This window comes from Onychomys torridus, chromosome 5, assembly GCF_903995425.1.
Source record: "Onychomys torridus chromosome 5, mOncTor1.1, whole genome shotgun sequence".
Taxonomy (NCBI): Eukaryota; Metazoa; Chordata; class Mammalia; order Rodentia; family Cricetidae; genus Onychomys; species Onychomys torridus.
The window spans coordinates 11938520-11958437 of NC_050447.1; the positions used below are offsets into that span (position 1 = coordinate 11938520).

The following is a 19918-nucleotide window of genomic DNA, read 5'->3' on the forward strand; positions in this document are numbered from 1 at the left end:
TCGGAAGTTTAAGGGCAGCCTGGGCTAAAGAGTGATTTTGTTTCAAAGGAAAAAAAAAAATGAATGGGACGAGCTTTACAGGGGCCATGGTATGGGTTTCTGATCTCAGGGCACTCAGGGAAGACCCTGGAGGTGACACTTTTGCAGAGAGCTGAGAGGCTGATGCAAGCATGGGAACAGAGTGGTGGGAAGTACACAATGGATGTGAGATTGCGCCCAGGCTTTGGGGCCTCGAGGCGCCTGGGGCGTCCAGCCCTAGCACCTCAGGGGCATGCATCTCACACCCAGGTGAGGAGGAGGAAGGCCAGGCCGCAGGAGCGTGAGAGCGTGAGAAGCTGCGGCCTGGGTCTTTCCCGCGGCCCGCTCGCCATCTGGCGGCAGCTCCCGGGACTGCGTGGTCGCCGTGCCCCGACACCAGCCTCCACAAGGTCTCTTACCCCAACCCATCCTTTCTGCTGTCCTCCAGCCAAGGCCAGCTCCATCCTGCCAGAGACTGAAGCGCCAAATGTCGGGGCGGCCTTGACCCCCTCTCTGCCATCTCGGTCCCGCTTCTCAGTTTTTAAAAAGGTTACTTTAATGTGTGTGAATGTTCTGCCTTTGTTTAGTTTTGTGCACTGGGTACATGCCTGGTGCCCTAAGGGGCAGAATCACGATCTCCCCTGGAACCAGAGCTACAGAGCATCCGAGGACAACTTGTGGGAGTCTGTTCTCTCCCTCCACCATGTGGATTCTGGGGATCAAACTCCAGCTGTCAGGCTCTGTCAACCCTTGATTTTTACTGAATTGTTATGAGCATTCCACTAAGGGAAGACAATGTGCAGAGCCATCCCAGACACACTGTCACCCTAGGGAACGCCCCTGACGCTCAGAGGGTCAAGACACTTGCCACTAAGCCTGACGATACCCAATACACACATGGTGAGAAGAGGTAACGGAGTCCCCCAATTCTCTTCTGATTGCCACATGTGCACTGCGGGTTGTGGACACACAAGAAATAAATGTAATAGTTTTTTAAGATGGTGGTGGTGTACCCTTTAATTCTAGCACTCGGGAGGCAGAGGCAGGTGGGTCTCTGTGAGTTTGAGGTGAGCTTAGTCTACCAAGTGAGTTCCAGGAAAGACAGGGCTACACAGAGAAATCCTGTCTAAGGGGGGGGGGGCTTTCATATTGTACATATTTTTCCCATTTTAATTTTACCAGATTATTCATTTTGAGATGGTCTCACTTTGAATCCCTGGCGGGCATGCAACTTGATATGTAGCCAAGGTTTGCCTCAAGACCTGACTACCTTAATGCTGAGGTTTAAGGTGTGTACCGCCACAGTTGGCCCAAGATCAAACTCTTTTTTTTTTTTTTTCTTTTCTGGAAGTGTCTGGACAAGGCAAAATTTACTCTTTTCCAAAAGGGTGTATTCAGAAGAGCAAATACAGAGAGATAGGAAGTGCACTTAGTTTTTATTCTTGCTCAGGTGGTAACTGTGTCTTTTCCGAATTGGCTGGGGTCAAAGATCATGCTCTTAAAGCATTGCTATTCTATTTCAAAATGGTCACAGTTCTGCTTAGGAAGTGTACACTCACATGTTTTACAGCATGTTAAACCAAAATACTGTAATTAACCAACATGCTATCACTTTTGAATCATCAACATGGCTCCTATATTTGACTTTTACAAAAAAGCATGTTTCTAGACATGAATCCGAAGTTTTCAGTGTTCTGCGGTATGAGACATTCATTCAACACAAACATTTGTAGCCCTAAATCCGCCCACTGCACAGGCCTCCAACAACAACAGAAGATCGAGGTTAAAACAACCTTTGCAGATTTATTTTTATTTATTGGCATATGCCTGCCACATCTATGCAGGCACCCTCAAAGGCTAGAAGGCCAGAAAAGGTCACTGGACCCCTGGAGCCGGAGTTATGTGTCATGAGACTTTCTACATGTTTGCTGGAGACTGAACTCTGGAAATACACCACATTCTTAACCAACAGCTCTCTCTGTAGCCCATCTTTGTTATTTTTGTCTTGTGTGTCTCCCTCACTGTGAATCACTGGAAGGATTACTACTCAAGAAATCAGCGAGCTGAATTTCATCTATTCTAAGTTTATTTCCTGCTATACTACTATGGAAAGGAGGGTTCACAGGAGCTTTTTCCATTTAAAAATCATGTATTAGAGCCAGGCGGTGGTGGCGCACGCCTTTAATCCAGCACTTGGGAGGCAGAGTCAGGAGGATCTCTGTGAGCTCAAGGTCAGCCTGATCTACAGAGCGAGATCCAGGACAGGCTCCAAAATTACATGGAGAAACCCTGTCTTGAAACAAAACAAAACAAAGCTCACGTATTTGCTGGGCATGACTGCAGACACCTTTAGTGCTGGCACTCAGGAGGCAGAGCCAGGTGGATCTCTTTGAGTTTGGGGCCAGCCTGGTCTATATATCAAATTCCAGGCCAGCTAGAGCTACATAGTGAGAATCTTTCAAAAAAAGAAAGAGAGAGAGAGAGAGTGAGAGAGAGAGAGAGAGAGAGAGAGAGAGAGAGAGAAGGAGGAAGGGAGGGAGGGAGGGAGGGGAGAGAGAAAAAGAGAGCGAGAAGGAAAATCTTAAGTATTTTGCAGATACTGTAATCGAAACACTCTAGTGGCTGAGGCAGGAAGATTTCAAGTATGAGTCTAGCATGGGCTCCATTTCTCCAGACTGTGTCTTAGTGTCTTAATACACACACACACACACACACACACACACACACACACACACACACACACACACACACACACACGCTGGGGGTATGGCTCAGTCAGTAAAGTGTTTCAGTCACAAGTCTGGAGTTACATGTCAGTCAATGTAGACAATTTGGGAGCTCTAGGTTCAGTGAGAGACCCAACCTCAATTATAAGTCAGAGGAAGCCGGGTGTGGTGATGCACTCAGGAGGCAGAGGCAGGCTGCCTGGTCTACATATCAAGTTCCAGGACAGTCAGAGCTACAGAGAGAGGTCCTGTTTCAAAATAATAAAATAATAATTAAAAAAAAATAATACAGAGGGGGCTAGAGAGATGACTCAAAAGTTAAGAACATTTGTTGGTCTTTTATTTTTTGTTTTTCAAGACAGGGTTTCTCTGTGTAGCTTTGTGCCTTTCCTGGAACTCATGTGGTAGCCCAGGCTGGCCTCAAACTCACAGATATCCGCCTGTCTTTGCTTTCCGAGTGCTGGGATCAAAGGCGTGCGCCACCACCGCCTGGCTCACATTTGTTGGTCTTGCAGGGTTCAGTTCTCGGCATCCACATGGTAGCTCCAAACCATCCCTAACTCCAGTGCAAGAAAATCCTATGCCTTCTTCTGGCCTTTTCAGGTACCAGGCACACACACTATGCACATACATACATACATACATACATACATACATACATACATACATAACATACATGCAGGCAAAGCACTCATACACAAAATAAGTAAATCTAAAAAATAATAATGTAGGGGTTGGGGATTTAGATCAGTGGTAGAGTGCTTGTCTAGCAATTGCAAGGCCCTGGGTTCAGTCCTCAGCTCCGAATAAAAAACAAAACAAAACAAAATAATAATAATAATAATATAAGCCGAGTGGTGGTGCACACTTTTAATTCCAGCACTCAGAGGCAGAGGCAGGTGAGTTCAAGGCCAGCATGGTCTACAGAGTAAATTCCAAGACAGCCAGGATACACACAGAGAAACTCTGTCTTGGAAAAAAGCAAACAAAAAACGTGGCCTTTACATTCACCTGCACATACATGAACACACACAACCCCATAAAAAACTGCACACACACACACACACAAGGCTGGAGAGATGACTCAGTGGTTAAGGGCACTCACTACTCTTCTAGATGACCTGTGTTCAATTCCCATATCCACATGGGGGTCACAATTGTCTATAACTCCACTTTCTGGGGTACAATGTTATACATACATGCTACGCACACATACATGCTGACAAAATACTCATACACAACCATCTGTAAAGAGATCTGGTGCCCTCTTCTGGCATGAAGGCATGTATGCAGACAGAACACTGCACATAAAATAAATAAAATTTTTAAAGGATTTATTTATTATGTATAAAAAAGAATATTTTAAAGATTTATTATGTATAGTGACTGAACTCAGGTGGTAGGGCTTAGCAGGAAGTGACTTATCTTCCCCAAAGTATTTTAAGATTTATTCATTCTTTATGTATATAAATAGTTTGTCTACATGTATTGTCTGTGCACCATGTGTGTACAGTGCCAACAGAGAGAGACCAGAAGAGACTGGAGTAAAAGTTGTGAGCTGTCCTATGGGTGCTGGGAACCAATCAGGGTCCTCCGGAAGAGCCAGTGCTCTCAATTGATGAGCCATCTCCCCAGGCCCAGAATTTGTTTGAGACAGGGTTTCTCTCTGTAGCCCTGGCTGTCCTGGAACTCTGTAGACCAGGCTGGCCTCGAACTCAGAGATCACCTGCCTCTGCCTCCCAAGCGCAGGTATTAAAGGTGTGTGCCACCACTGCCTCCACCACTTGGCTTTTTTAGTTTTAGTTTTTTGTTTTTTTTTTTTAATTTCATTTTATTCATGTCTGTTTGTGTATCTGTGTGTCTATGTGCATGTGTGCTATGTGTGGGTGCCCATGAGATCCAGAAACATCAGACTGATGCCCTGGAGCTGTAGTTATGGACAGCTTAGCGGTCCAACATGGGTGGTGGAAATTTAATTCAAATGTTCTCGAAGCACAGTACAATCTCTTAACAGCTGAGTCATCTCTCCAGTCCTCTAAATAAAAAATTTGTAAGCCAGGCATGGGGGTACACGCCTTTAATGCAGCACTTGGGAGGCAGAGGCAGGAGGATCTGTGTGTTTGAAGCCAATCTGACAGCAAGCTCCATGCCAGCCAGGGTTACAGAGTGAGTGCTGTCTACAGACAGATGGAGGGAGGGATAGAATTTATAATTTTGCCAAGTGGGTAGCAAATACCTGTCATCCCAATGGGTGGAAGTAAGATGGTCAGGAATTCAAGGCCAGCCTCAGTTTCATTGTGAGTTTGAGGCCAGTCAGGGCTACCCTCTATCTGTTGTGGGAATTTTGATCACACTGTGACACTCCCCAGACTTTTAAAGTTTACCTTGAATCAGAGAGCAGAACTAGTGGCCATAGAGAAGGCAGCCATAGAGAAGGCAGCCATAGAGAAGGCAGCCAGCGATTCGAATAGAGAAGACACGCAGGAAGGAAAGGGCCGGGACTTGAGTTAGGCACTTCTTTTTGGTTTTAGGATGAGTGAAGAGACATGTCTCTTGCTAGGTCTCTGGCCAAAATGTAAGGTCAGCTGGTTGCTTCTTGGCTTCTCTGATCTAGCAGGTTTTCACTCCCACATCTGACTTCCAAATCTTTGTTGGTAAATAGAACAATAGAGACTTAGTTTAAACTACATGTCGGAGCTGCAGGACTTGAAGGCCCTCCAGGCCAAGGCCTGAGTGACCGGTGGGGTATTGACTACAGGGCTATGGGGCTGCAGACAAAAATTAAAGTATCAGTAAATTCATGTGCAGCCACTAAGCTGACAGAAAAGTATCATCCATCTATCTATCTATCTATCTATCTATCTATCTATCTATAGATATATATGGGAGTTGCCCAGAGATTAAGACTATCTCTATCTATCTATCTATCTATCTATCTATCTATCTATCTAGTTATAGATATATAGAGATATAGAGATTGATAGATAGATAGATAGATAGATAGGTAGATAGATAGATAGATGGGAGATTGCCCAAAGGTTAAGACTATCTATCTATCTATCTACCTATCGAATGGATATATATGGGAGATTGCCCAGAGGGTAAGAACAGTTATAGCTACTGCAGAGAACCTAAGTTCAGTTCTCCATATGGCTGGCTGTTCACAAACACCTGGAACTCCAGTTCCAGGGGAGCTGATGTCCTTTTCTGGCTTCTGTGGGCTCCTAAATAAACTTGGAATACAAATACTCATGCAAGCAAACACATATACACACATTTTTTTTTAATCTTTAAAATTACTTAAAAAACAAAAACAAAAAAAGGTGGGTATGATAGTCCACACTTGTAATCCTATCACTGGGGAGGCTGAGACAGACAGATCCCTGGGGCCCACTAGCCAGCCAACTAACCTACTTAGTGAGTCCCAGGTCAATTAGAGACCCTCATCTCCAAAACTGAGATGGATGGTGCCTGAGGTATGACTTACAAAGTTCATCTCTATCTCCACATGTGAACATATATGCATACAGACAAATCCACAGCACATATACACACATACACAGCACATATACACACAGACATACACATTGTAGGTCTGACAATCTAGATCAATGGTAGAAGATTTGCCTAGCACGTGTCCCCCATTCTGTCCCAACACAGAAATAAAGAAAAAGAAGAGCTGGGTTTAGTGGCACAAATCCAAGCAGTTGGGAGGTAGAGGGAAAAAGACCAGACATTCAAGGTCAATTCTGGCTACTTAGGCAGCATGGGCTACTTGAAGCCCTATTTTTGTTGGTTTTGACAAGACAGGTTTTCACTAATAGCCTTGGCTAGCTTTGAATTTAAGAGATCTGCCTGTCTCTGCCTCCCTGATGCTGGGATTAAAGGTGTGCACCAATATACCCACCTTGAAACCTGTTTTTGTTTTTTAGATAGAATCTCACGTATCCTAGGCTGGCTTTAAACCCTATGTAGCTCAGGATGACCTTTCCTTCTTATCCCCCATCCATCTCCTGAATGCTAGGATTACAGGTCCCAGTCATGTCCAGTTTCTGTGGTGCTGGTGATCCTGACACTCCAGCTCCAGGGATCGGATGCCCTCTTCTGGTCTCTGACGGAAGCCATACACATTCAAACAGCCAGGCTCATTCATACACCCTAGGACCAACAGAGTCACAACCCCAGCGAAGCAAGAAGTAATTCTGGTCCAACAGGACTTAGCAGCATGTGTTGGTTCACACTTCAAGAGTCTGACATGGAACAGATTATTTTAGGCGTATTTAAGCACAGCACAATTTGGAAAAAAAGTTTCCTTGGGATAATTAACTCAATTTCATGTGTACAACAAAGCTTAAGACAGGTTAAGAGTGCTTACTCTTCTTCCAAAAGACCTGAGTTCAGTTCCCAGCAACAGCAAGCAGCTCACAGCTGCCTGTAACTCCAGTTCCAGGGGATTGAACACTCTCTTCTGACCTCATCACACATCTGAACACACATGGCATACATTCACACAAACACACATATATTTAATATATTTATACATTTAATATATTATAGATATATCATAAATAAATATATTTATAATATATTTAATATTTATAATATATGTTTATAATATATTTATATATTTATTTTTAAAATATAAATATTAAAAATTTTTCAAGCCAGGTGATGGTGGCGCATGCCTTTGATCCCAGCACTCAGGAGGCAGAGGCAAGGAGATCTCTGTGAGTTCGAGACCAGCCTGGTCTCCAAAGCCAGTTCCAGGAAAGGCGCAAAGCTACACAAAGAAACCCTGTCTCAAAAAAACAAAAAGTAGACCCATTCAAAGTGTTTAAAATAAGATTAAAGTGGGCACGGTGTTACATGCTTCTACCCTCAGAACTTGAAAGGGAGAAGCAAGGGGACCAGAGTGTCAGACCAGCCTCAGATAGACAGCAAACCCAAAGCCAACTTGGGATACATGAGACTGTCTCAAAATTCCAAAAAGCAACAGAGCAAAGCACCCTAGTCCTAATGTAGATCTTGCTAGATGTAGTGAAGCATGTCTGTAATCCTAGCACTTGAAAGATAGAGGCAGGAAGCTAGGAATTCAAGCCTAGGCTGAGCTAGCTTAGTAAAATGGAAGGGGTAGAATGGAAAATACAAACCTATGTAGCTCAGGATGACTTTAAATAAATACAAATATATAAATATACATATATATATATATACACACATATAGTTGTGTTGTTGTTGTTGTTTTTCTGGATCTCGCTCTGTAGACCAGGCTGGCCTCAAACTCACAGAGACCAGGCTGGCCTCAAACTCATAGCCTCCCAAGTGCTGGCATTAAAGGTGTGCGCCACCACCCAGTTAAATTTTTTTTTTTTTTTTTTTTTGGTTTTGGTTTTGGTTTTTCGAGACAGGGTTTTTCTGTATAGCTTTGTGCCTTTTCTGGAACTCACTTTGTAAACCAGGCTGGCCTTGAACTCACAAAGATCCACCTGCCTCTGCCTCCTGAGTGCTGGGATTAGCCACCACCGCCCAGCTAATTTTTTTTTTTTTTTTTTTTTTTTTTAAGATTTATTTATTATGTATACAGTTCTGCCTGCATGTATGCCTGCATTCCAGAAGAGGGCACCAGAGTTCACTGTAGATGGTTGTGAGCCACCATATGGTTGCTGGGAATTGAACTCAGGACCTCTGGAAGAGCAGCCAGAGCTTAATCTCTGAGCCATCTCTCTAGCCCCAGGTTAAATTTCTGATCCTCGGGGGCTGCTCTTCCAGGGGGTCCCGAGTTCAATTCCCAGCAACCACATGGTGGCTCACAACCATCTGTAATGAGATCTGGCGCCCCCTTCTGACCTGTAGACACACATGCAGGCAGAACACTGTATACATAATTTAAAAAAAAATAAAATAAATAAAAAAAAAAATTGATCCTCTTGACTCCATCTCTCCAGTGTCAGGATTAACAGCGCAAAGATAAACTCAAGCAAGCATACTATCGACTGAGTCACATAACCAAATCCCATATAAAGTAGATCTTACATGTTTAAGATACAAGGCAAAATGGACATGGGAGGTCTCAGTTCTTTAATTTCAGAACTGCAGAGGCAGAGACAGAGAATTCGGTGGGTTGGAGGCCAGCCTAGTCCACAGTGAGTTCCAGGCCAGACAGCACTACATAGTAAGACTCAAAAAACAAATTAGATGGAATGCAAGGGGCTGGAGAGATGGCTCAAAGGTCAAAAGCACGTCCTGCTCGTCCAGAGGACCTGAGTTCGGTTCCTGTCCCCAAGCCCCTTGACAATAGCCGGTAAGCCCAGCTCCAGAAAATTAATTTGGTGCGTGCGCACAACACACAAATGAAAAACGAAGTCTTAGAAAAAGATGTAAAGGCGCCTGGGCAGTAGTGGCCTTTAGTCCCAGCACTCAGGAGGCAGAGGCAGGTGAATCTCCGAGTTCGAAGCCAGCCTGGTCTACAAGTTTCAGCACAGCCAGAGCTACACAGAAAAACTTTGTCTCAAAAAAACAAAAAACAAAACAAAAAAATTTAAAAGGCAACGCAACATGAGCCTAGATACTAAAATGGAAATATTTAATATATTAGAGAGGTAAAAAGGCATTAATGTGGGGAAAATAAAATATAAAATAAAAATGGAAATATTTAAAACATCAAGATTTCTGCCAGGCCGTGGTGGTGCACGCCTGTAATCCCAGCACTCGGGAGGCAGAGGCAGGTGGATCTCTGTGAGTTCGAGGCCAGCCTGGGCTACCAAGTGAGTTCCAGGAAAGGAGCAAAGCTACACAGAGAAACCCTGTCTCGAAAAACCAAACCAAACCAAACCAAAAAACCAAAAAACAAAAACAAGACTTCAAAACTAAAAATTAAAATGGTCAATATATGAATTACATATGAACTAGCACACCAGTTTTTTTTTGTTGTTGTTGTTTTGTTTGTTTTGTTTTTCGAGACAGGGTTTCTCTGTGGAGCTTTGCACCTTTCCTGGATCTCACTCTGTAGCCCAGGCTGGCCTCGATCTCACAGAGATCCACCTGCCTCTGCCTCCCGAGTGCTGGGATTACAGGCGTGCACCACCACCGCCCGGTTTAGCATGCCGGTTTTAAATTTTATTTTAAACGGACTCCTTCCCGGTCATTCCAGCACTGGCCAGGCTGCCTGCCCTAGGAGGCCTCCACAACCTCGGTGCCATCCTGAGTCCTGCAAGGAGTTCCGGTTTGACTACAGAGTGGTATCTTATTCCAAAAATCCCCAAATGAGGACCGGGAGAAGACTCGGTGCATGTGGCACCAGGTGGGACGAGGGCAGTTCCATCTCCATAACCTGCATGGTGGAAGTAAAGGACCGACTTCCCCATCCGCCTGCCTCTGCCTCCCGGGTGTTGAGGTTAAAGACGGCGCCACCACGCCTGGCCATACATTAGTTTAACAAACTACCCCTGCGTTAAATGTTCACCCACACTGCATCGACTGCAGCCGAGTTCCTGGGCTCCCTGGCCTGAGCTCCCCAGCCCCCAGCCCGAGGTTGCCGCCGCGCAGGCAGCGCCCTAGCCAGCCCGCCGCCGCCGCGAGGACCCCAGCCAAGATGGCGGCGGCTGCGACGCCGACGCGCGGCCTCCTGCGGCTCTCGGTGGCCCTGGGTCCCAGGTCCTCCAACTACCATGCGCCACCGCCCCCGCGCCGCCGCCCCGGACCCCAGTGGCCAGACCCGGAGAACCTGCTGAGCCCGCGATGGCAGCTAGGGCCGCGCTATGCGGCCAAGCAGTTCGCGCGGCACGGCGCCGCCTCGGGGGTGGCCCCCGCCTGCCTGTGGCCGTCCCCGGAGCAGCTGCGCGAGCTGGAGGCGGAGGAGCGGGAATGGTACCCGAGCTTAGCGACCATGCAAGAGTCGCTGCGCGCGAAGCAGCAGGCCGAGGAGGCAAGGCGTCGTGCCAGGTGCGTGTACAGGGGCAGGTAACGCACGGCCCCGAACCACGAATCCTCCGTAAGAGGCGTGCCGAGCCCTGTGGCGTAGGGTTAACAAACAGGTTCACTTGGCTGAAAAACAAACTTCTAGGTAAATTCTTGTAGTCACTCAACTTCATTTTTAGTGTTTTTTACTTTTCCTCTTCCCTTACCACTGACCTGTATTAACAAGGTCTCACTATTAACCTTAACTCACATTGCCTTGAATCTAGAATCCACCTGTCTTTACCTTCCAAATAACTGAGATTACAGGCCTGTACCAGGCCCAGTCTCAACTGTTTCATCTTTACTGAATATTCTGTACAGGAATTTCATGATGATGACAAGGTACCCTTGGGAAGACAAAACACGGTTAAGAGTGCATGCTGGGGCTAGGCGATGATGGCACACACCTTTAATTCTAGCACTCAGGAGGTAGAGGAAGGCAGATTTCAGTGAGTTCGAGGCCATCCTGGTCTGCAGAGCCAGTTCCTGGGTATGGAGAGACCCTGTCTCAAACAAAAAGGGGGAGAGGCATGCAGGAGGACACATCAGTTTGCCCCTCCTTCTGATGTTGAAGCAAAGCCTCATATAACCAGTTATATTTACTGGAAAAATCTCGAGGAGAGAGTGCCCAGTAGAGGGAATAGGTGGTGCAGTTACTGAGGTTGAGCCAAGCCTAGTGGTATATGCCTGTAACTTTGGAGAAGACATGGCTCAGAGGCAAAGGGGAATTCTGAGTTTGAGGCCAGCCCTCACAGCTATTATCTAGTTAGACCTTTTATCGTAAGTAAACTAGGCATGATGGGAGCACACCTTTAATCCTAGCCATCTGGAGCCAGAGGCAGGTGGATTGCTGAGTAAGACTCTGTCTTTAAAAAAATGTCAGGCAGTTGGTGATGGTGCACCCAGCATCCTGGTGGCCGTTCTCTGAGTGAGATCAAGGCCAGCCTTTACACTACAGAGGAAGTTCCAGGGCAGCCAGGACTACACAGAGAAAGCCTGTCTTAAAAAAAAACCACACGTGCACAAAAAGAAAGTTAATTTTAAAAACTTATCTAGGGGTGTGCTCTGAAGCACTAGGCCAGTGTGGCTGGGTAATGGGAGATGACAGTGGTGTTAAGTTCTGAAGTCCAGGGCAGACATCTGTGAAGGAGGAACCTGTGAAGGATCAGATCGCAGGGGAAGAAAGTGAAGGCAAGCCACAGATGTTTGGACGGTGCCCTGATGGTGCAGGGCAGGTGAGATGTGCTCCTGGTATGCCCTTCTCACAGATTAAACTGAGGCCTGGAGAAGCCACGTTGGCTGTCCAGAGTCCTGCTGGCAGTGAAGGATAGAGCTGGCCCCCCATCTGTCCCACCCTAGCTGGATGGCCCTGTTCTGCCATAAGGCTTGATTCCTTCACTTTCACTGTCTCAAGACCAAGTGAGAGATGAGTGGACTGGAAGAGAACACCCAGTTGTTTCTGTGCCTGAATGTGGGCCTGGCAGACACAGCACGTGCAATCAAGGAGGGTGGCCATGACACAGGCGTGAGGGTGGTTTAGTGGACGCCAGCTGGGTGAACAGGGCTGACTTGGTCTGCCCTCACTGTCTGCTTTCCTCTGCAGGGAGCAGCACATTGCAGAGTGCATGGCCAAGATGCCGCAGATGATCGAGACCTGGCGGCAGCAGAAGCGGGAACGCTGGGAGAAAGCTCAGGCTGACAAGGAGCGCAGGGCCCGGTTACAGGCTGAGGCCCAGGAGCGCCTGGGTTACCACGTGGACCCGAGGAGTGCCCGCTTCCAGGAACTAGTTCAGGACCTGGACAAGCAGCAGCGCAAGCGCCTCAAGGAGGAGAGGCAGCGGAGGAAGAAGGAGGCGGCCCAGGCTGCTGCTGTGGCTTCTGCTGAAGCCCAGGACCCAGCAGTGTCTGGGGAACCCAGCTCCTGAAATCCCCTTTCCCAATAAAGCCTGCTGCTGACAGCCCCTATTCTACACATTCTCCCTCAGGTTGTGACTTCCCTGGGTCCCCTGGCTTGATCCCCAACACCTGGGGTGGGAGAATCCTCTACTGGGCTGTGTTCACACCTGGACACTAGACCATGCCATGAACTGCAGCTTCAGGGACAGAGAAGAGGGACTGGATGGGCAAATAATGAAGGAGCAGATGGCAGTGGAGAAGAAGGCTTCTGTTTACCAACATTAATCTCCAGTAATTAGCCAATTACCAAGGGGAGTACAGCCAAACAGCCTGCATGGTAGAGAGAGCAGCAACCCTTCTCGGGCTGAGCTGGGGCAGGGCCCAAGTTTCCAGAGGGAGGAGATGCTGGGGCCTCCATCTGAGGCTCCATGTCACCTGGACCCCAGCTAGCTCACAGATGTGAAGCTGGTGTGAGAAGCCCCAGTAGGCATGCACCATTATTAGGGCTCATTTTTAAAACTTTATTCACTTCAAAACCTTTATCAGAGATGTGGTTCTGTCCTGGGGTAGGGGTGGCCTTGGCCTTCAGAACTGATGTTACCTCCTTTCCAGGCTGGAGGCCAAGGCCAGGTTGGGAGAAGGCCTTGGGCTTCCAATGAACTCACTCCAGATGGAAAGATTTGGGCCACTCCAATGGAGGATAAAGTTTAGGGCTCCAGCTTCCCCTCATCATGGAGGAGGGAGGTGGGTTGTCCTTGGGGATGCTTCAGGGGATGGGGAAGCAAGCAGGCGCCTCTCCATCTGGCTGCAGGGAGCTGGGACAGAGGCCAAAAGAGGCCCATCTGTCACCTCCTGGTCTTGCCAGCAACTTTGAGCAGGCTGGGCTCTGTTAAGAGGATGGGGACAGCTGTCTGGCCCAGGTTTTGTCGGACTCAGATGGGAATAGGGGCCACTTCAGGAAGGTGGGAATCTGGGCTAGGTGTTTTGTCTTCTATTTTTTTTTTTAATTGTTTTTGATTTTTTCTTCCTTTTAAATAAACATGAACATATATGTGTGTGTGTGTGTATATATTACATATATACACACACACACACTTCTTTCTTTTATAAGACTTTGGTGGAGGGGGAGGGGCATTCTAGCCCCCAGCATCACTCATCATCAAAGTTCTGACTCAGGAGGAAGTTGGCAGCCAAGTTCTCATTTTTTTCACACGCGAAGTAGGCCTGGATCACCAGGCTCTCTGGAAAGCCCAGTGCCTTCAGCTGTGGGAAGATGGGCAGGGTTAAGGAGGAGGGAGGCATGGGGCTGCCCACCATGATGGCTCTTCAGCCAGGCCTCTTACCCTTTCTATAGCTTCCTTCTCCTGCGGTGTCACCTGGATATAGTTCATCTGTGGGGCCTCCTCACCTATGGCACCAACCTCCCCCTCTACGTCAGAGACGTCCGCCAGCTCTCCAGGGGGCTCATTCAACATCTGGATGAACTGCTCCTGGTGACGGCTAATTTGCTGTGAGAAAAAGGAGAAGGATGACAGCCCACGGTCATTGACATGTATGCCTAGATCCCATTACAGCCGTGGCTCAAACACTGTCAAACACTGAAGGTACCTGCTCCGGCCAAACAGCCATGTAGCCATGGCTAAGGTGCCAAGCTGGGGAGATGGACATGACGGCACACGCCTTTAATCCCAGCACTGGGGAAGCAGAGGCAGTGGATCAAAGTTCGAGGCCAGCCTGGGCTACAGAGGAGTTTTAAGCTAACCAGGGCTGTGCTTTGTCTCAATTACATGTCTCAAAAAGACAAAAAAAAAAAGTAAATAAATGTACTAAAGCTAGGCATGGTGGTTCATACCGGTAATCTCAGCACTTGGGAAGCTGAAGCAGGAGGATCACCATGAGTTTGAAGCCGGTCTAACCTAGACAGACTAAAGAAAAAGTTCAAATCAAGTAACTGCAGACATGCTGGTTAAGTCACCCAGGCGTTGTGGGTGGGAGGGACCAGCTGTCTTGCAGGAAGAGGGAGCTTGCCTCTGGCTAAAACCAGCACGGAGTGGAAGTCCCCTGGGTGGATCTGGGCAAGGCTCAGAGAGCTCTGTAGCACCAACAGCACAGAGAGCCTGGGAAGACCTTCTCCTGGGGCAGAGGGAAGCCACAGTGGCAGACAGGCAGCGCCTGCCTCTCTTTGTGGTGTAGCAAGTGCGTCCAGGCCTCAACCTAAGCACAAGCACCTCACTACTGAGGCACACTCTTAGCCTGTGCAACCTGCATCTTCTTCCTTTTTTGAGCTGATCTAATAGAAGGAGCTGGCTTCAAGGTCAGTGACCCTCCTACCTCAGCCTCCTAGTGCTGGGCTTACATGTTTGCACTACCACAGCCCTAAAACCTATTAAACACACTCTACTTAGAAATCTAGAGGTTCTGATGCAACCCTTTGCTTCTGCAGACATCTATTTTCACATGAAAAATGACCTTTTCAGCAATCGGGCCTCTTGGACAGTTCACCATGGACACTGTGTAGAATCAGGAGACATGAGAGGGTGCCAAGACACTGGGTGGGAGACGTCTGCTGACGGGGGAGAAGCAGAGACAGTTCCCAGGAGGCTGCCAGAGGCTCAGGGCAGAAACAAGTGGGCCTGAAAACTCAAGAGGTCCAGGAAGTCCTCTCATACCTCAGATGAGAGTGTTCCAAGGCTTCTGGTGTGATGGCACAGGTTCAGGTCACCACACAGAGGGTCAAGGTGATGGTCAGATCAGGAAGAAGGCCAGGAATGAGAAGCAGGAAGAGGATCTACCGGTACAGCAAGAACTCAGGAGAGCGCTGTAGTCAGAGTCCAGGACCCAGACATATGGCAGCCTGCTCTGGGCCTGACCTCTTCAGCAAGGGGCTGTCAACAGCACCCACACCTTATGGGAATTGGATCACATAACCCAGGGAGCAAAGCTAAGTCCCTGGGTGACCCCCTAAGGAGCTAAAAAAGGCGCCTGTCTCAGTCCCCTCACCCTGGGCCGCACCTGCAAGAGCTGAGGGTTCTCCTGGCCCAGCTGCTGGAGCAGTGCAGGAAGCAGCGCTGGGTTCTGCTGAATCACTTGCCGCATGTTCTGGAACTGGGGCTGGTCCCGCAGGAACTCCAGGGGGTTCTCCCCTGCTAGTGGCAGGAAGAGGTGTGGTGAGCCTCCTGCAGGGGCTCCTGAGCTAGACTGTAGATGCCCACATGTACATCATCCATCCTGCTCACCTGCCTCTGCGGCCGGCTGTTCGGGTACCTGGCTCTCCTGGACAGAACCATGTTCTGGTTCCGGGCTTCCGGGAATTCCCTGTCAAGGACCCTGCTTTTTAGTTCTCTCCAACAGACCCACTTCCCCCTCCCAAGTGATCAGCTTGACAGGAGACAGGAAGGCCTCATCCCTGCCCTCCGTGCTCTCTGTCTGGCCTCTTTCAGAAGCCTTCAGTGGCAACACACGATACCCAAGATCCTATGGGGTAGGATCTACCTCCACTGCCTGTTGAGGCACCAAAACCTGGAGACTCCCTCACCGTGAGTAAGTACTCCACAGCTCTGTGGGGGTTGTTGTAGCTGGCCCTCAATGCGGCCACAACCCGCTCGCGCTCGTAGCCCATGGACATGATCTCAGTCAGCATCGTCTCATACTCAGAGCCAGTCACTGTGGAGGGAGCGCAGGGCCTGGGTCACCAGGAGCACAGCGGGGCAGCTCCCAGACCCTCCCAGACCCAGACAAGGCTTGTCAAAGGCTGATAGCTGGGGCTCCCGGTCACCTCTGCCCTGAGGACCACCCACCCACCTAATGTGGAAGCTGCGTCTTCCTCTCGCCCGCTGCTACCTGAAGAGGGAACAGAGCTGCAAATTCAAGAGAGAGAAATCGGACCCTGGCTTCTGGTGGCTTGCCCTCCCCACAAGTGCATGGGACCACACTGGAAGGTTCAGAAGAAGGGCACAGGTAAGGCTACTGGTCTTCCTTACCCGGAAATGGATTCTGGAGACGTTGGGGTGGCTGAATCCTCTGTTGGGCTCTTGTCCTCTCTGCTGGTAGGTGGAGGATGGGACATGCCTGATGCCGGAGCTGGAGGGAAAGGTGTAGAGGACTCCGGGGCAGCAGTGGGAGAGACCTCTGGGGGTGCTGGAGTACCTTGGCCAGCCTTGGCCTGGGAACAGCAAGAAAGAGGGGTCAGGCAGCAGAATATGCCTATCGAGCCTCAACATTCTGCCCCACTACAGCCCCACCCTGCCTATGGCTAATCTCTCCTGGGCACACAAGGTCTCTGCCAGCATCCTAGCTAATCTACCCACCTTGGTCACCATGACAACCACAAAGTTCTTCTCATCTATATGGTATTCCTTGATGGGGACATCATCACTCAAGATCTTGCCAGCATAGATGAGTTTCTGTCCAGCCACAGGGAAAGCATCTCTGCCCTTCTCAGTTTCTATCTTCTCTTTCAGAACCTTCACCTGGAATAAGGAATACAAGCAATAACAACAAGACTTTAACAGTGTAGTGGTGTGTGTGTGCTCACAAATAGCACTAACACTCTAAGACACCCTCAGTGAAGTCTAGGCATGGTTGTGCACACACTTAATCCCAGCACTTGGGAGAGACAAGTGATCACTTTGAGTTCCAGGCCAGCCAGGGATATACAGTGAGACTGTTGCAAATAAAATAGACTCCTTTCCCGACCTTTTGCTTTAGGGAAGAAGCTTTGCTCTCAATCATGATACTCCTATTCGATCTGACCAGCTGACAGCAATCTATCACAGGCCAGACACTGAAGCTGTTCATAGTGTGTGCATGTGCGTGGTGCCTGTGGCGGTGGTGTAGGGATGGACCCAGGGCCTGTATGTACTAAGTGTTCTACAAGAGCTCCATCCCCAAACCCTGTTTTACAATGTGGAGCATAACAGAGCTCAAGTCAGTCACTGTTCTCCTGGAGAAGAAAAGAAACTTGAATTTCAGATGCCATGTGGTTGAGAAGGGAAAGCGCAGTAAAGAAATGAAAGGGTCTACCCACTGCTGGCCTCCAACAGTTAACTGTTCGGTAATTATTGAGGACATCCTTTTTCCCTCCGTTTTTTGTAATAGAGTCTTATTCTGTAGCTCAGGCTGGACTGGAACTAAAAACAATCCTGTTTTAGCCTCAGTGTTCAGGGATTATAGACATGACCATTATGCCTAGACTTCACTGGGGTATACCAGTGGTTTCACAGTATATAAGATTCAGGGGAGATGGCCCAAGTCAGTACTACCACCTCCTTGGGAGGCTAAGGCAATACAGATCACTTGAGCCCAGAAGTTCAAAGCCACATCGGATAACAAGACCCCATGGCTCAAAAAGCAATAGCAAACAGAAGTTCAAGCAGCATGTTTAGGCTTTGTCTGTTACATGAAACAGGAATAATTTTAACACTATCTCTGCCAATACTTGCTGTGACCATGGTAAAGTTCCTTAACTCTGAGGCTGTCAAAAGTGGAAAGCCAGGAGTCCCCAAAGGACAACACTATTTTGCAGATTCAGCAAGTTGACACTGGTAAAGAATACACGGCTAACAAACACGGACTACCAAAACTATTAAGATTAAGACCATTTATTATCATCAACATTGTCGTCACCAGTTGGCACCTCTTAGCCACTGATGCCAAACAAACTGGGCCATCCGAGCAGCTTGCAGGCTGGGAATGCGGAGCCGGAGGCTGACACCAGAGCGGGCCTGGGGACTCGCCCTGGGACCAGCTCGGGAATGGCACCCGAGTCGCCCGGGCAGGGTAGGGTCGATCGGGGGATCCGAGACGGTCAGGCAGCTGGGGAAGGGGAGCAGGGTCCTGCCGCACGTCCTCCCCGCCCCTCCCGTTGGATCCGGGCCTCCCTGCCCCCACCCAGCCTGGCACCCCGTTGCTCCCGCCCCTGGGCTCTGGCCCGCACCGTCTCCTCAGGCTCCATGCGTATCTTGAAGGTCTGCTGCTGCAGCGTTTTAAGTGTAATGGTGACGGCCATGACGGGGCCGGAGCAATGCGGCAGCCCGGGATCCTCGTACAACATGCAACTCACGCCGCGGCCATCTTAGCGCCCGGCTGCGCCTTGCTCCAAGCACTTCCGGGGCAAGTGGGAAGCGCGCGTATATCGTCAGCTTGTGTGACCCGCCTGTAACCACTCCCTGACCTCTAGAGCATGCGCGGTAGCACTTCCTTACCTTAGACATGCGCAAACAATTCAGCTTTGAGCTTTGCTGTGGACAGACAGCACGCCGTCTGGATGACGTCATGCCTACCGATAGTGATGTCATATGCCCACAGAATGGCTCCTAAGCCCCGCCCACACTCCGTTTTTTATGGTATTGGTTATAGACATAGTGACCCAATTCGCATCTGGCCAAACCAAAGGAACCCTGCAGAACACTGCTTAATTACTCCCTCAAGCCTAGAAACAAGGCAAGTTACCATAAATCTCAAAGGTAGAAACATGGTAACTTATGTGACTCCATTTTCAAGGACTATCTTATTAACTCACACTTCTAGTTCATGGGTCCCCTACCTCTTCGTAATCTCCAATGACTGACCGTCCATTAAACACCTCAAAAATATTTAACATTTTCAAGGCTCCTTCACAATACATTAATCCTTCCCTCCATAATTTGCCTTGCTTGCACCCACATTTTTCCTGGAGTATTTTAAGAAGCTTTAGGCCACCATCACATACTAAAAGGTAATGAAAACGTCAAACCTGGAAGGCTGGGGCAGCTCTCATCCGGGTGATTTAGGGGCTAAAGTGAAAGCTATGCTTAAGCTCTCAGTAAACAGGACACATGCATCAACATCCTCTTATGCCAAACTGACCACTTAATGACTCACTACTTTACAGCTTGCTTTGCTGAATGTTTCTAGCCACACCAGTGACTGGTCAGTTACCAAAGACCTGCCTCCCTCTGGTCGGTCACCTGATCAACCTAGACTCCTTCAGAATTGGCAAGGTTCTGGCAAAGGGCTCCATCAATTTCCCTCTAAGAACACAGGCCTTCTCCCTGCTTTCCAACTGGAGTCTAAATGACAACCTTGTGACCCAACAGTGAAGTCCATCCAGTCCCCTGAATTCCATTACTTTCTTGTGGTATGGCTGGAAGCCAGGGCATGCTAGGTAAGCCATCTCCAACTGAACATAACCCAGTCCTTGGACCAATCCCTTCTCTATCAGCTCAGTCCTAGAAACATGGGCCCTTGGATTAAGCCAGTCACTCTGAATTTAGTTCCTTGACTATAAAATGAGCTACCAGCATTCACCCCACTGATGTGAGATTTGAAATTGCACAACTATC

General features: G+C 48.5%; 2 protein-coding genes across 5 annotated transcripts; one reads left to right on the forward strand and one right to left on the reverse strand.

The window, feature by feature from the left end:
- The first annotated feature begins 10286 nt into the window (after nucleotides 1–10286).
- On the forward strand, nucleotides 10287–12674 carry Gadd45gip1 (GADD45G interacting protein 1). Its single transcript, XM_036188280.1, has 2 exons — nucleotides 10287–10685; nucleotides 12304–12674. Exons 1-2 carry the CDS (start codon nucleotides 10336–10338, stop codon nucleotides 12623–12625), a joined length of 672 nt encoding a protein of 223 aa, XP_036044173.1. The 5' UTR covers nucleotides 10287–10335; the 3' UTR covers nucleotides 12626–12674.
- A 429-nt stretch (nucleotides 12675–13103) lies between these two features.
- Rad23a (RAD23 homolog A, nucleotide excision repair protein) lies at nucleotides 13104–18719 on the reverse strand. Of its 4 annotated transcripts, none has more exons than XM_036188277.1 (9): nucleotides 18532–18718; nucleotides 16904–17065; nucleotides 16577–16758; nucleotides 16398–16453; nucleotides 16132–16259; nucleotides 15833–15911; nucleotides 15609–15739; nucleotides 13940–14104; nucleotides 13104–13482 (listed from the first exon to the last, which is right to left on the reverse strand). In XM_036188277.1, the coding sequence occupies exons 1-9, from the start codon at nucleotides 18646–18648 to the stop codon at nucleotides 13363–13365; spliced, it is 1140 nt and encodes a 379-aa protein (XP_036044170.1). In that variant the 5' UTR covers nucleotides 18649–18718; the 3' UTR covers nucleotides 13104–13362. The 4 variants fall into 4 exon arrangements, with proteins under 4 accessions (XP_036044170.1, XP_036044169.1, XP_036044168.1 ...); XM_036188276.1 differs by having other exon boundaries at nucleotides 13104–13859; nucleotides 18532–18717; XM_036188275.1 differs by having other exon boundaries at nucleotides 13104–13859; nucleotides 15609–15742; nucleotides 18532–18717.
- Between the last annotated feature and the right edge of the window lie 1199 nt (nucleotides 18720–19918).

Coding starts and splice junctions, on each gene's coding strand:
- Gadd45gip1 (XM_036188280.1), top strand. CDS start 10,336: ATGGCGGCGGCTGCGACGCCGACGCGCGGCCTCCTGCGGCTCTCGGTG. Junction 10,686..12,303: donor GAGGCAAGGCGTCGTGCCAG/GTGCGTGTACAG, acceptor TTTCCTCTGCAG/GGAGCAGCACATTGCAGAGT.
- Rad23a (XM_036188277.1), bottom strand. CDS start 18,648: ATGTTGTACGAGGATCCCGGGCTGCCGCATTGCTCCGGCCCCGTCATG. Junction 16,759..16,903: donor TGGTTGTCATGGTGACCAAG/GTGGGTAGATTA, acceptor TGCTGTTCCCAG/GCCAAGGCTGGCCAAGGTAC. Junction 15,912..16,131: donor CTGTGGAGTACTTACTCACG/GTGAGGGAGTCT, acceptor GGTCCTTGACAG/GGAATTCCCGGAAGCCCGGA.